The sequence below is a fragment of the Panonychus citri genome, unplaced genomic scaffold, assembly GCF_014898815.1.
Source record: "Panonychus citri isolate SS breed McGregor unplaced genomic scaffold, ASM1489881v1 Contig00135, whole genome shotgun sequence".
Lineage (NCBI taxonomy): Eukaryota > Metazoa > Arthropoda > Arachnida > Trombidiformes > Tetranychidae > Panonychus > Panonychus citri.
The window spans coordinates 1,729,911-1,743,513 of record NW_026515540.1 but is presented as its reverse complement, the minus strand read 5'-3'; the positions used below and the strand labels follow the sequence as shown (position 1 = coordinate 1,743,513).

General features: G+C 31.1%; 4 protein-coding genes and 1 long non-coding RNA gene across 7 annotated transcripts; 2 read left to right on the top strand and 3 right to left on the bottom strand.

Annotated features, from left to right (window-relative positions):
- Window positions 1-261: 261 nt before the first annotated feature.
- LOC128391940 (glutamine synthetase, mitochondrial-like) lies at window positions 262-1,920 on the top strand. Its single transcript, XM_053351903.1, has 2 exons — window positions 262-666; window positions 866-1,920. The coding sequence occupies exons 1-2, from the start codon at window positions 486-488 to the stop codon at window positions 1,750-1,752; spliced, it is 1,068 nt and encodes a 355-aa protein (XP_053207878.1). The 5' UTR covers window positions 262-485; the 3' UTR covers window positions 1,753-1,920.
- Window positions 1,921-2,382: 462 nt separating this feature from the next.
- Window positions 2,383-7,413, bottom strand: LOC128391935 (platelet glycoprotein 4-like). Its single transcript, XM_053351897.1, is given in 11 exon segments — window positions 2,383-2,790; window positions 3,057-3,108; window positions 3,204-3,277; window positions 3,742-4,045; window positions 4,175-4,297; window positions 4,383-4,474; window positions 4,618-4,851; window positions 4,962-5,038; window positions 5,041-5,266; window positions 5,559-5,959; window positions 7,164-7,413. Coding segments are annotated over 10 exon segments (1,503 nt in total). The 5' UTR covers window positions 5,682-5,959; window positions 7,164-7,413; the 3' UTR covers window positions 2,383-2,592.
- Window positions 7,414-7,423: 10 nt separating this feature from the next.
- On the top strand, window positions 7,424-8,091 carry LOC128391948 (uncharacterized). Its single transcript, XR_008325906.1, has 2 exons — window positions 7,424-7,580; window positions 7,713-8,091. It is a non-coding gene; the product is annotated as an uncharacterized LOC128391948 (long non-coding RNA).
- Window positions 8,092-9,155: 1,064 nt separating this feature from the next.
- Window positions 9,156-10,970, bottom strand: LOC128391938 (chitin deacetylase 8-like). Its single transcript, XM_053351900.1, is given in 3 exon segments — window positions 9,156-10,045; window positions 10,048-10,070; window positions 10,159-10,970. Coding segments are annotated over 3 exon segments (1,191 nt in total). The 5' UTR covers window positions 10,515-10,970; the 3' UTR covers window positions 9,156-9,233.
- Window positions 10,971-11,107: 137 nt separating this feature from the next.
- LOC128391945 (telomerase RNA component interacting RNase-like) lies at window positions 11,108-13,552 on the bottom strand. 3 transcript variants are annotated; one of them, XM_053351911.1, is made up of 5 exons: window positions 13,359-13,552; window positions 13,114-13,278; window positions 12,449-12,589; window positions 11,944-12,360; window positions 11,108-11,855 (listed from the first exon to the last, which is right to left on the bottom strand). In XM_053351911.1, the coding sequence occupies exons 4-5, from the start codon at window positions 12,259-12,261 to the stop codon at window positions 11,685-11,687; spliced, it is 489 nt and encodes a 162-aa protein (XP_053207886.1). In that variant the 5' UTR covers window positions 12,262-12,360; window positions 12,449-12,589; window positions 13,114-13,278; window positions 13,359-13,552; the 3' UTR covers window positions 11,108-11,684. The 3 variants fall into 3 exon arrangements, with proteins under 3 accessions (XP_053207886.1, XP_053207885.1, XP_053207887.1); XM_053351910.1 differs by having other exon boundaries at window positions 11,944-12,327; window positions 13,359-13,550; XM_053351912.1 differs by having other exon boundaries at window positions 11,944-12,327; window positions 13,114-13,224; window positions 13,359-13,550.
- Between the last annotated feature and the right edge of the window lie 51 nt (window positions 13,553-13,603).

Here is a 13,603-nt window from a genome sequence, read left to right as displayed (position 1 = left end):
TTTTCTCTTTACGTCATAATTTTAATAACAATTTAACTTTTAAATTAATTTTTCTTAATTTAATCAATTAATTGTAGTTTTTTCATCAATCATTTCTGTTTATAATCATTAAAATTCATCATTTTCAATTTAAATCATGAGATGTAACTTTGGATTCCGTGGCAACAGCCTTCATCCGAGGGAGCCACAGTTAAGTGAGAGAGATGAATCAGAGAGTGAGAGAGAAAAATGAGAGATGAGAGAGTTTAAAAGAGAGAGTTTTTCGTGAAACGACTTCGCTGTTTCATCAATCTTCTTACGATGAACTTTCTTTGTTGATATTCTGATGACGTTTTCTTAACAATTGTTTTATTTAATTGTTTTAGTTTTCTTCTAAATTGATTCTATTTTTAATGTTCCGATTTTCATTTTAAAATCTATTGTATTTTTTTTCTAAAAATTTTTTTTTCTCTTCCATTTTTGTTTATTGTTATTGTGTCCAAACCATGGATGTTGAATCTGTGTTACAATCTCTCATCTCTTTGCCTCAAGGAGACAATGTCAATCTCACCTATGTTTGGATTGACGGAACAGGGGAGAGTTTGAGATCGAAATCACGAAGTTCCAATAAAATTCCAACATCTCCTGGTGATTGTCCAATCTGGAACTTTGATGGATCATCGACAGGTAACAATCTAACCTTTTCCCTCTTGTTAATTTCTTCACATTTTCCATTTGTGTTCTTGCCAAAATTCTAGACTCATTTTCCTTTGTTTTCCTTTGTTTCCTCTTCTTTCATTATCATATGACTTTATCTTGTTCTCTCTCTTTCTCTCTCTCTCTCGAATCACCTGTAATATTTATTCTTCTTGATTCGAATCTTAAGGTCAAGCTGAAACTTCCGCATCTGATGTTCTTTTGGTTCCTGTGACTCTTTACAAAGATCCTTTTCTCCGAGGTGATCATATGTTGGTTCTTTGTGAATGTTTGAATTACAAGCAACAATCTGCTAAAGGAAATTGCCGAAATTCTTGTGCCCAATCCATGGCCAAAGTCGCAAAAGACGAACCATGGTTTGCCTTTGAGCAAGAATTTGTTGTCCTTGATAATAAAACTGATCGACCACTTGGTTGGCCAGAACGAGGATTATCTGATCCCCATGGTCCATCTTATTGTGGTGCTAATCTCGATAAACGAGCTCGAGCTCTTATTGAAGGCCACAGTTTCGCCTGTAGATATGCTGGTGTACCAATTTCTGGTACCAATGCTGAGGTTCTACTTGGTCAATGGGAATATCAGGTTGGCCCATCAACAGGCATCAAGTTTGGTGACGATGTTTGGATTTCCAGGTACATTTTGGATCGAATTGCTGAGAAATTAGATTTACGAATTACCTTCGATCCAAAACCAGTACCTGGTTACAATGGATCTGGTGCTCATATCAACTTCTCCACCAAGCAAACCCGTCAACCCGGTGGACTGAAAGTGATTCATGAATACGTTGAGTCTCTTGCCAAAAATCATCAGAAACATATCGCTGTTTACGATCCTCGAGGTGGTGCTGACAACGCTCGTCGTTTAATTGGTACAAATGAAACTTCATCAATTGACAAATTTTCCTCTGGTATTGGTGATCGAACTGCTTCCGTTCGAATCAACACTTCAGTCGCTGAAGCGAATTGTGGTTATCTTGAAGATCGACGACCAGCATCGAATGCTGACCCCTACGCAGTGTCCGAAGCTCTGGTTCGAACTTGTTGTTTGAAAGAGTAAGAGAAGAAAATGAAAACAAAATGTAAACAAAATTTGAGTTCGAATTGAAAGAAAAACAACAAAATCAACAATCCAGTCTTTAAATTTTAACCAAGTTTTAATCGAATCAATTTAATTTCTTGACAGTGTGAAAAAGTAAACAAAATAAACTTTGCAATGTAAATTCAACTCAACATTTTCCTCTCTCTCACTGTGTTTGTGTGCGTTCACCTTTAAGTGTAAACCCTTTCACTGTTTTCCAAATGATTATTATTTTTTTCTTCTCTTGGGTTGATTAAAACAAAAACAATTAGATTATAATAGCAATATAAATCAACTAAATCAACTAAATGACAACCTGAAAGGCCTCGAAAAAAAAATAAATGTAACAAACTGATTAATAAATTTGCCAAAAAATTGTCAAAATGTATTTACACACATGATTGGAACAAAAAAAATGTACATTCAGAAAAGTATCTAAATTTTACAAATAAAAATGGCACAAGTCCGAGGATGATAATAGGAAGAAAAGTGGATGAGATATTAATTGGTGAAATTCAATTGGGTGAATTGTATGGAAATGAATTTCACAAATTATGTCAACGAGTGAATTGATTGTGTGTATGTTTAAGTTTGAGTGTTTTTTGTGTGTGTGTGTGAGAGAGAGATGTGGTACTTTTCTCTGGATTTTAAAGAGAAATAGAAAAAATTTCCTTCTAATAAAAAATAGAGATTGCATTATATAAAATAACGATTTTGATCTCGAAAATTGTCTCAATGAACAGGTAGATTTGCGATGAGATTGAGATGTGAAGGTATAAAAACAATGAAGAGATGATGAAGGATTAAAATGATCATCATTTAACTTTTAGCCATAGGATAAGCATAACCTTGTAATTCGGGATAATCTATGTGTCTCCAAATGATGAAAGCAACAGCAATGAAAATTAAAAGAATCCCAATAAATATTGATGAAATTAGAACTGAATTTCCAACGACAATCTTCTTGGTTACTTGCGATTTGAATTTGTCAGCAGAAAATTCGTCCACTGTTGCTGACTATATAAAAAAGTGACGGAATAAAAAAGAATAAAAGATAAAAGCAATTAACAATAAACAATTAACAATCAAAAGTTGAGCAAGACAAATTAACGCAATGAAGTCAAGAGTTTTTCCATTAAATTGTCAAGCACTTTTCATAAGCATCTAGCACAACAACAACAAAAACAGATTAAATTAACAATATTAACAATATTAAATTGTTTAGCAACTAAAAAAAAGTCCATAGATTGTAAATTAGTCAATTAAGTTAATCAAATACTAACCTCTTGGAGCCATAAAACGGGAAGAACGACATCTTTTATGTCTTTCAATATTCTGTAAATAGAAAAAAAAATAATTAAAATATAATTAAGATTAGAGTTTATTACATTTTAAATCACAATGATAGTAAATAAGGTCACTAATCTTACCCAATCTCTTTATTACGTCTAATAACAACGTTAATTTGTAATCTTTGAGTGGCATCAAAGACTAAACCAGTATTCTTGATGGGAGAGAAAAAGAAACAGATTAAATTAATTTATATCACAGTTATTAAGATAAAGATGACACCTTTGTATTAATTGATATGTATCAAAATGAAAGCTAATCAAAAAGATGAATCAGTTAAGTAATCACTTGAAATCACTGAACTACTTTGTTTTTGTCTACGAGGGAGAAGAGATTAAATCAATTAATCTAATATTATAATCTCTTTCTGATGAGTTGATTTCTTTTCATAAAGATAAGATGTTTTCACCACTTTAAATTATCTTGATAATAAACAGGCGACTTTGATGATATGATCAAAGTACAATCAACAAAGTGAGTAATTAAGATTAAAAATTGACAAAGAAAACTTTTTTTTCTTATAAATAACTAGTTTTCTCAATGAATCTGATTCATTCTTGGTTTCTGTTCCCATTGATTGGTGAAAAAAAACAAACAAGAAGTAAAAGATTAACGTACTGGTTCAATGTTGAGGTAAGTTTCATGTTTCTCTCTTTCAGGAGCAAGTCCTTTAACTCCATTCATTAATCTTCTATCCCCATTGTAAAAGTGAGGGGCTGATAAAACTATTGGTGCTCCTTTTTTACACGGAGATGCATCCATTATACCATCGTAAGAGCAAAGTAATTCCCGTTTATCAAGGCAGAAACAATCATTGTCAGGATTACGGTCTGGTGATAGAAACAATCGCTTTGGTAAAATAAACTTGAATGTGTTAATCCCTCTAATCTCTGAGTCTTTCTCATATTCGACATAAATAGATCTGTATTATGGTAGAGGGAAGAAAAAAATATTCAAACAATTAAGTGAGTAAGAGAGGAAATCATATGAAGGGAGTATGTGTGATTGGGTTAAAATTATAATGGATTATTATGTAGATCGATCAACTGACCGGCATAGTTCACTTGAGAAAATATAAAGTAAATCAGTTCTTTTAACTCCAGGGTGAAATTGTGAACCATCAGTTCCGTTTATCTCATTGCAAAGAGAATTGGGCTCCCAGAAATTGACTTTGCTATTGATTAATATTGAACAGAAACAAAAGAAATTGTAACAATTAGTATTTAGAACAATCTTGTCAATCAAATTTAATTGCCAACCTTTTGTCACCCCATTTTTCAATTCTAGTGAAACGATTTATGTCAAACAGGCCATTGTGTACGGTGTATTCTCCATCGTGTGTATTATTTTTCTATTTGTATGGAAACAATTGAACAAAAAAAACAGTAAGAAATTTTATCATATCATTTGAAGTGAATGATTAGATGTCAGAAACAATTGGAACAGATAGATTGTTGTTTTGTTCGCTGATGATGTTTTAATTTGATCACTTACATTGAGAAAGAATCCAAAAGTATCTTGTAATTGTAGAGAAATTCCAAAAGTTTTCAATTGTTCTTTCAAATTGTGAAGAAAAGAGATTCGATAACCATCGAATAAAAGTTCTCTAACTTTCTTTTTAATGAAAAGTTGTTGATTATCAATAACCATTAGATTTTGTAGAACAGGCATAATCAATGGCTTCAATTGGCTTTTCTCTGTCTTCTTGAGAATTAATGTTGACATAACCTGTAAATAGAAATGATAAATGATACAATTAGAATTAGAAAAATAAAGCTTTTAGATTGTCAATTACAGTCAAGTAAATTCATGGACTGCGTTTATAAATAACGACTTACAATCGCTGGTACATTAGGTATACTATATTCATCGTCTAATGATCCGATTGATTTATTCCGGTTAAATGTGTAGGTTTAAATTGTCGATAAGTAATTGAACCAGATTCATGGTCCGTTCCGGTTACATTTTTGTGTCGAGTTTCATCAAAAACATAAGGACCACGTTCAACAAGAATCGGTTGAGCCAAACCAGCAGCAACTTCTGATGGATTGGTGACCTCGAATATTGTGAAGCTCATTGTTATGGGAACTTTAACCTTGAGCCATCTTTCCATAGATTCTGATCCTCGAACCAAGGGAACTTTCTAAATACGGGCAAAGAAAGAAAAAAAAGAATGGTAATAAAAAGATACATAACTTGAGAGTAAATAAAGTTTAGGTTTAACAAAGAGCCAAAAAAGAGCAAAAAAAACCAGAGGTTACAGAGAGATTGGGTTAAAGGTCAAGAGAGAGATGTGAAGTTACTAGAGAAAAAACTAAAAGCAAAGAGAAATAGAAAAGTGACCAGAAAAGAAGAGAAATGGAGATGGAAAAAAATTTCATCCATTCTCATTGAAATGAACAGAATGGTCAAGGAAAAGGGATTATCTAACTTACCTCTTTAATCTTTCTTGAAATTATATCGGGAAAGTAGAGAAGAGCAATTGTCGATGCGATGGCTAAAATAAATCCAATAAAAGCAGCGAATGCTAAACATGGTTTCTGATAAGACATCACCATTATGACACAGAGTAAAAGAATATAAAACAAAAAATAAAAAAGGTCCAAGGGTAGAGGTTTTGACCGGATAAAACACAGAGAAAAGGTAGAAGAAGAGGGAACTAGAACAAAGAGCAAGTTTACTCTCTGAAAAGGTAAGTCCAGTGGGCGAGTGTAAAAGTTATCCAATTGATGAATTAGAGAGAGAAGAGAATTGAGAGAAAAATCCAAAACTAATTGACCAACATTTAAGAAATCAAATTAATCGGTGTAAAAATTAACGGTAAGTTCAACAGGTCCTAAAGAGGGAAGATAAATAATAATGACACGGGAATATGATTAGAGAAAGAGACACAAACACATGAAGAGAAGTTGATGAGAGAGAGAATAGAAGAGAAAATCTCTTTGGAGAAGATTAGTGAAAAAAGAGTGAGAAGAGCATGAGTGAGAAAGAACCCGGGAAAGAGAGAGAGAGAGAGAAAAAAGAGAGTGGAAGACAAAGATGAAAAAAGAAATTTATGAAAACAAACAAAATAAAATTTTCTTTTCTTTAACCAATCACCAATTATATTTTGAGATTTGATGACGATGTTGATGATACATAATGAAAAAGCTAAATTGAAAAAATAAGAAAACGCTTTTATAACTTTTACTCTTTAAGAAAATTTTCTTACTTAACCAGCAATCGATTTGAATGCCTTAGGCATTTTAAATAATCAAGTTAAGGATGAAAGTGGGATTAGAAATGAGAAATGTAATAATAATGTTGATTAAAAAAGAGTGAAGATGATCTGGTTTCAGATGAGAATCATTTTCTTTCAATACTTAACATTTACTGTTGTAAGTTGTTGTTGTTGTTGTTGGGTGTTTTTCATTAATTCATTAACTCATAATTATCGTCATCAACATTAAATTTGATCTGATTTTAATTAGCATCTTGATTAACTGTTTCCTTTAGAGTGAATCACTTTCGTTTGTAAATCTATGAAATTTTTTCCTTCATCTTATTTTCTAATCTTTCAAATCATCTCTTCAATCAGTAGTAAATGAATGTCAATAGGTTTAGACTATTTGTTTCACCATTTATGAGACATATCATGTTACCTTTTCTTTCATACATTAATTATTCACAATTAAATCGTAATAATCATGAAAATTAAACGTTTTTTTATCTCTTTTCCATATCTAAGACATTTTATCTAATGAACTTTTCTCCATTCTAATGAACAAAAAAAAGCATTGGACAGAACAGGTTTGATTGATGATTGGTTGTTGATCAAATTAAGGTTAGTTAAACGATGATGCTGATTGAGAATGATGTAAGTTTAGCTAATAATGAGTAAAGAATATACAATAAATAAAGTATATTAATTACACTTGATAACAATTAAACGGTTAATTGTCTCAATTAGAAACAAAGAGAAATATTAATTAGAAGAAAAAAAAATTCCTATTTCGGTGATCACAATTGTGTGATGGTGATGATTAGATGAAAAAACTTACCCAGTAACAATTATCCACTTGTAATAAAACACAAAGGAAGCTCAGTGATTAAAACACTATTATTGGTGAAAGGTAATTAATTAATTGTTAATCACAATCTAAAGACAACAACAAATGAACAAAATAAAATTGATTGGAAATTTGAAAAAAAGAAAATGGGAAACGAAGACAAAGAAAAAGACAGAGAAAGAAAAATAGCCAATGAGATTAGCCGATGATTAAAAGTTCACTTTAATTCAAAGTCGCTTGGAGATTGAATTGTTGTCGGTGTTTAATTTAATTAGTTGATCACAATTAACAGTCTAATTAACTGATTTTCATCTTCAAGTGAATTCAATTTTCTACCAGTTAATTAAATGTAACATTGAAATGGTGGAATTGAAATGTAATCAAAAGTATCAGTGATTATTGTTAAGTGTAAGTGATTCTGTTTGTGGAAGAGAAAGTTGAAAGATTTTTTTTTTCTTCTCTCTTTTTTTTCATCTTCTTCTTACTTACCTTTCTTGTTCTTATTATTTTTTTTTCTTCTTCTTTCATCATGTTCAACAGGTATCTTCATGTGGATGGTGTAACCTTGATTTACTTGGCGAATGCTTCAATAGTGTATACATATCAAAAGGCCGCTCCTTTAAGGTTAACTTGGAATCGTTTTCTCTTCTCCCATTTTCTTCATCATCTTTAATATCATCATCGTTCATCTTTGGCTATTACTTGTGCCTCCATTTTGTTTCCATATATTAATATATGTATTTATATTGTTATATTATCATGATGATGATGATGATGTGATTACCCACTGACTATCCTAGTAATTTTCGATTCTCTCTCATTAGGATGGACTCTTTGTATTATTATAAACGCACACACAATTGATTAACATCCTTCTTTTGAAAGTGAAAAGAAGAAGAGAAATCAAATTTTAATTGTAGTCAGATAGTTAATCGTTTACATTGTGTAATATTTACCTTATTCAGCTAATTGTAATCTGTTACTTGTAATGGTTACATTAATTAATGAAAGGTTTGACCATTAGTTTTATCTCATCTTTTACCAACCTCAATTGTTGTTGTTGTCCAAATATCAATTCACATTTACTCTTGAAATTGGTGCTGATTGTTTTTTCCTGTTTCTCATTTGTGGTCAGTTAGATTGTGCCAAGGATTGAATAGTTAATCACAAATCAACTCGTACAAAAATCAGCAATTTCAATCAATCATTTATTTAAATTTATCTTTCAATTAATTGTTGAAACTCTGTTGAAATTTTTAATTTAGTTGATAGAATCTTTGAACATTGATTGTTAAAATCAATCAAATCGATGAGAAAAATTTAAATTGTTTTCGCTGTTTAATTACGAGACTTTTTCTGATTACAATTGAAGGGAAATATGTTCCTTTTAATCATTAAACACGTAATTAATTTTTCGCATCTTAGGTCGTGATTAACTTTTAATCGTAAGTTTATTTTCAGTTTTACCGATTGTGTTATTGTTGGTTAATCATCGTAAAAAAAATTAACAATTTACTAAAGTATATTTCATTATTTACGATGAATTAAGTTAAATTGTGAAAGGAAAAAGGTAAAATTATGTAAATTAATTGCCATGGTTAATTAGAGAGGTTAATTTTTTATATAAAAGAACCGCCGATCAAATTAACCAAGAAATCACAGTTAACCAATTATTAATAAAAGAGACACAGTTAATTGTTGTTAATTAACAATCATTGTTTTTGTTGCAATTCAAACGCAATTTGACAATTAAAATATAAACAACTAATAATCATGATTGAACTCATCCAACCCAATCAACAATTAAATTCCCAAAGTATTTAATCAATTGAAATAAACAGTAAACAATTAACTGCTCATCAATTTAATTGCATAATTGTAACTGTAAAATATTGATTATCATTTTACTTGGTCATTGTAATTTACTTCCTGATCCTTGACCATTAGTAATAAATTCAAATTGTTATCATTCAAATTTGGGAATAAATTTTCCAATTAATTTAATCATTGGTTGTGAATTCGTTTACAATTAAATACAGATTAAGGAAGAGGAAAAAACCATTAATGGCCCATTGGATTATTCAACCAGGGATAATTGGGTGGACATGAGTGACCACAGACTCTCATGTATCGTGGCCAATTTTTGAACATTTCGAGTCCATTGTATTCACAATTAATGGCACCATATTTATGGGCGCAACTTGTTGATTTCGGTGATTTAATACAAGTTTCATTGGTTCGTTTCTTAAATTGATCAACAGAAATTGGTGATTTAAGATAATCAATGACCTCACTTATGGTGACAAAGAAAACATCGGACATTTGAAGGAGAGTATCGATGAAACGGAAATAGGCCTCTTTTCGATGTGGGTCAAGAAGCCAAAATTCATGCATGAAAACCGGAAAAGGAGCTCGATTGACTTGATAGTGTCTCATGAAATTATCCATCAGATATCGATAAGCCCATTCGGTCGTATTTGGATTGGGAACGCAAGCATCGACCATCGCACAAATGACCTCCAATGGTTTACCGTCTTGATCTACATTAACGTCTTGCATTTTCCAGTTGACCATTGGAACTTCCCAGAGTCCAGGATATCGACCATTTGGACAAGGCTCAATTTGACAATCGTCGACTAGTCCCATGTCCAGAGTGTATGGATACAATGGAGGGTTGACGAAATTGCGAACGGGAACCGATGAGTCATAGAGAAAATTATCTTCTTTCATTGCCTCCCATGTTTGGTCACCAGCGCTTTGCAAAAACGGGACTCGAATGCCCTTAATGTCCGATTCTGGAATATCGGCAAAGTAGGAAAGCATTTTCTTCATTCCTCCCATTTCGGCTCGCCAATGAGCGACGGGAGCATTGTCCAGACATCAAGATTACGATTGTGACTATTAGACGAATGGTCAATATGGTCAGTATGTTGGTCAGTTGATTTGATTGCGTGAAAATGTTTGAAATTAAATTAAAAATTCTTACGTTATTGAATGGACAGCGATCTCATTTCCTCGTCTCCACAAATTGTGAACCAAATGATAATCAGTGTACTCATGAGTTACAAAGAAAGTGGACCGAACTGGACAATCAGTACTATCATGTCGACGACTGTAAACTTGTTTATATGTTTCATAATTGATTCCATTAACTCCGTCATCAAATGTTAACATGACCAATTGAGGGATTTGATCAAGGGAGGGAAATAAAGGTTCAGCGGTGGGACAGAAACATGTTGACGGTGGACATAAGTTCGGGTCACAGTAACGTCCAGTTACCTCAGAGTATTGACCAAAAAAGACAAGAACAATAAACCAAATGAAAATAAAATGATCCCACATGATTAATTAAATTGAAACTTTTCGATATTGTTAAACGCGAGAAAATAATCAACCTTCAATTGTTAATTGTTACCAGAAAAGTGAAACAAAAATTTTGACTTGAGCCCAAGAAAATGCTCCGAATCGGTCAACAAGTAGATGATGGAAGTGACCAACTGACAAATTGTCCAGTTTTCATCAGCAACTATCCAATCAGAAGGAATCAACTGATCTCAGGAACAAAAATGCTAATCAATTTTCAAAGATAATGGACTTAAATAAACTCGCCCCATCCATTGACCATTAGCGATGACCAATAGTGACCACAAGAAATGAGTGAATCCATAAGCCTCCAGTGGATTCATTCATGTCTCAAAAGGATTCTGATTCCTTTTAAACAATGTTTTTACCTTTGGATTAACTCAACATTCACTTAATCACTTCAACTAATTGTTTCACTATTTTCTCATTTAAAAGCTTTGATACTTTTTCTGGAAAATTATGGCGAATGATTGATTTTTTATTCCAATGGATTTGAAATGTTAATCATGTGAGATCTTAATGATTTTATTGATTAATGATTAATAGTAAAGGGAAGGTTTTGTTCCGATCGATTATCATTGAAATGATTGAGCCAAAAATGATCAATTGTCTTTATTTTTGTTTACTAAACATTTGATCATTTCTCGCAATATATTTTAATGGAGTTTAAAAAGTTGATAAAAACAATCAGAAATGACTTAAAATTACAATTGATTGCACAAGATAATTTACAATTAAAAAGGAGGATTAAATATGGAAGTTATAATCTATCAATCTATTAATAGTTATGAATTTGGGATGAAATTGACTAAAATTTGCATTACAAGGATTTAAAGGATTCTAGGATTTTATTCCTAATCAATCAATTGCTGGTTGATTAACAGGCTCACAATGGATTTTAACCTAAAAGTAATTATCCCAGTCTTTTTTTTTCCTCATCAGTTTTGGTTAGATAGTTATTGTGTTTATCATTTAAAACAATAATCAACTGCACAATTTAAAATCAATTGTTAATTGTTATGCACTTGAGATGATACCAATCGATGAGCAGTCATTTGTTGATAATTAAACCAGAGATGATGTTTATGGTTAAATGATGGCAAGAAGTTGGTCTTCAATTAACAATTGATGAGATTGTGGGTTAACGATTTACTTGACCAATGGTCGTTTCTTATCGGAATCATCGCCATACTTTTCTTTGTATTCTCTGACCTCTCTCATATATTTCGTCCAAGCGTCTTGATTATCGTCATTGGATTCGATTTCTTGTCGATTACGTTTAATTATGCCAACTTTTAATTTTTGATTTCGTCGTTTACCCTGAAAATAGAAAAGAAAGGAAAACAATTAAGATCAAAGATTAGCTAATTGTTGCATTGAACAATATAAATCTCCATTGATAACTTACCAATATAACTTTGGATGAAGATGAAGATGAAGATGATTTAGACAAATCTTCATTTGGTGAATTAATAATTGTTTGCTCTTCTTTTTTAACTAATTCTTTTTCTTGATTAGAGTTAGTATGATTAATTGATTCTTTTCCATCAGCTGATTCTGTCTTTAAGGCTTTTAAATTCAATTGTTGCGACTTTAATTGCTGCTCTTGTTGCATCTTCTTAAATGTCTCCAGAAAAGATCCATCGTTAATGAATTTATTCATGACAGGTTTACTTTCAGTATCACAACCAATAGTTTCACTTGAAGATTGACCATTTGCGGTCATTCTGACGATAGTTACGATGGATTATGGTAGATTATCCTTTCTTGGTAAGCTGGTAAATCTAATGCACTAGAATATGAGGAAAAAAAAGAGAATAGATCACTTTAAAAATAGATTATAATGGATTAGAGGTTAACCAGTTGAAAATTGTTGAAAATTGAAAAACATAAACATCAGAAATAAAGCTCACCCTAATTCCTATTGGTTGAACATTTATCTCGATGAGGTCAGTTACAGTCCATTGAAAAATCAGATGATAGGGTAAAGGAATCAAATTTTGTGGAGTAATAATTATAAGATATGGTGTAATTGGCTTCAATTTATGGATTATCTAAATCAAACACCAAAGTGAATAGATGATTGTTTACATATATCAGCAAATGTTGATTTGGTTTTCGAAAAAGGAGAAAAAAATATCAGAAAATAATCAATGATTAATGAATGAAAATGAATGTGGTAAGAATTGAAATGTAATAGTAACATGAGTAGACTTGAAATCTCAAGGTTTACATTCATTATCGTCATCAATATAATTTTGGTTTTTTTCACGAATAAATCAATTTCTCTCACAGAATTGTTTTCCTATCAGCTATTAACGTTTAAATATACAATCAAATAACCATCCAATTACCTGGATTAACAGTTATAACAATCAAACATATTGTAACAAAAAAAACATAAGAAATCAATGAAAATTGAGAAACCATTACTGACCATTGGAAAGATAATCAAATCATTCAAAACAATTATCTGAATACATTATGATGAAGAAAGAAAATTATAGAATAAAATTGATAAAATGATGAATAATTAAGAGGCACAATTAAAGAGAATAGATAATAAACATAAACATACCAATAGATGAACATTGTTTATTATATATTATGACGATGGAGTCGCAATAACGGTTGTTGGCAAATTCATAGAATCAACCACCAGGAAGAATAAAAGAATGAATTAAAAGCACTGGTGAAAGGAAACAGGGTCGTAATCATCAATAGAATTTTAAAACAATTAAGCCTGAATTTAATCAAGAACAAGAGAAAAAATCAAACAAAGATTAACATGTAAATGATAAGGGAACAAAAATCCATAATTACCTATGTTACTTTCGTAATTTTTATTGTCTCATCCAAAGGAACATATTGTTACTTCTTGGGTAACCTAACCAGCACCAAATTCGATACAAATAATTGATTAAAATTGAAGAATAAAAATGATCAATTAGTTAAGAGAATAATTAAAACAGGAAAACAATTGGAAATTAATTGGAATTAAAATTAAAATTCTCATTTAGAAAAGAATTTAAATTTTACCGGTTCACTTGATTTTCTCTCCGAAAGTG

Coding starts and splice junctions, on each gene's coding strand:
- LOC128391945 (XM_053351911.1), bottom strand. CDS start 12,261: ATGACCGCAAATGGTCAATCTTCAAGTGAAACTATTGGTTGTGATACT. Junction 11,856..11,943: donor CTTCATCCAAAGTTATATTG/GTAAGTTATCAA, acceptor TTCTATTTTCAG/GGTAAACGACGAAATCAAAA.
- LOC128391940 (XM_053351903.1), top strand. CDS start 486: ATGGATGTTGAATCTGTGTTACAATCTCTCATCTCTTTGCCTCAAGGA. Junction 667..865: donor CTTTGATGGATCATCGACAG/GTAACAATCTAA, acceptor TCGAATCTTAAG/GTCAAGCTGAAACTTCCGCA.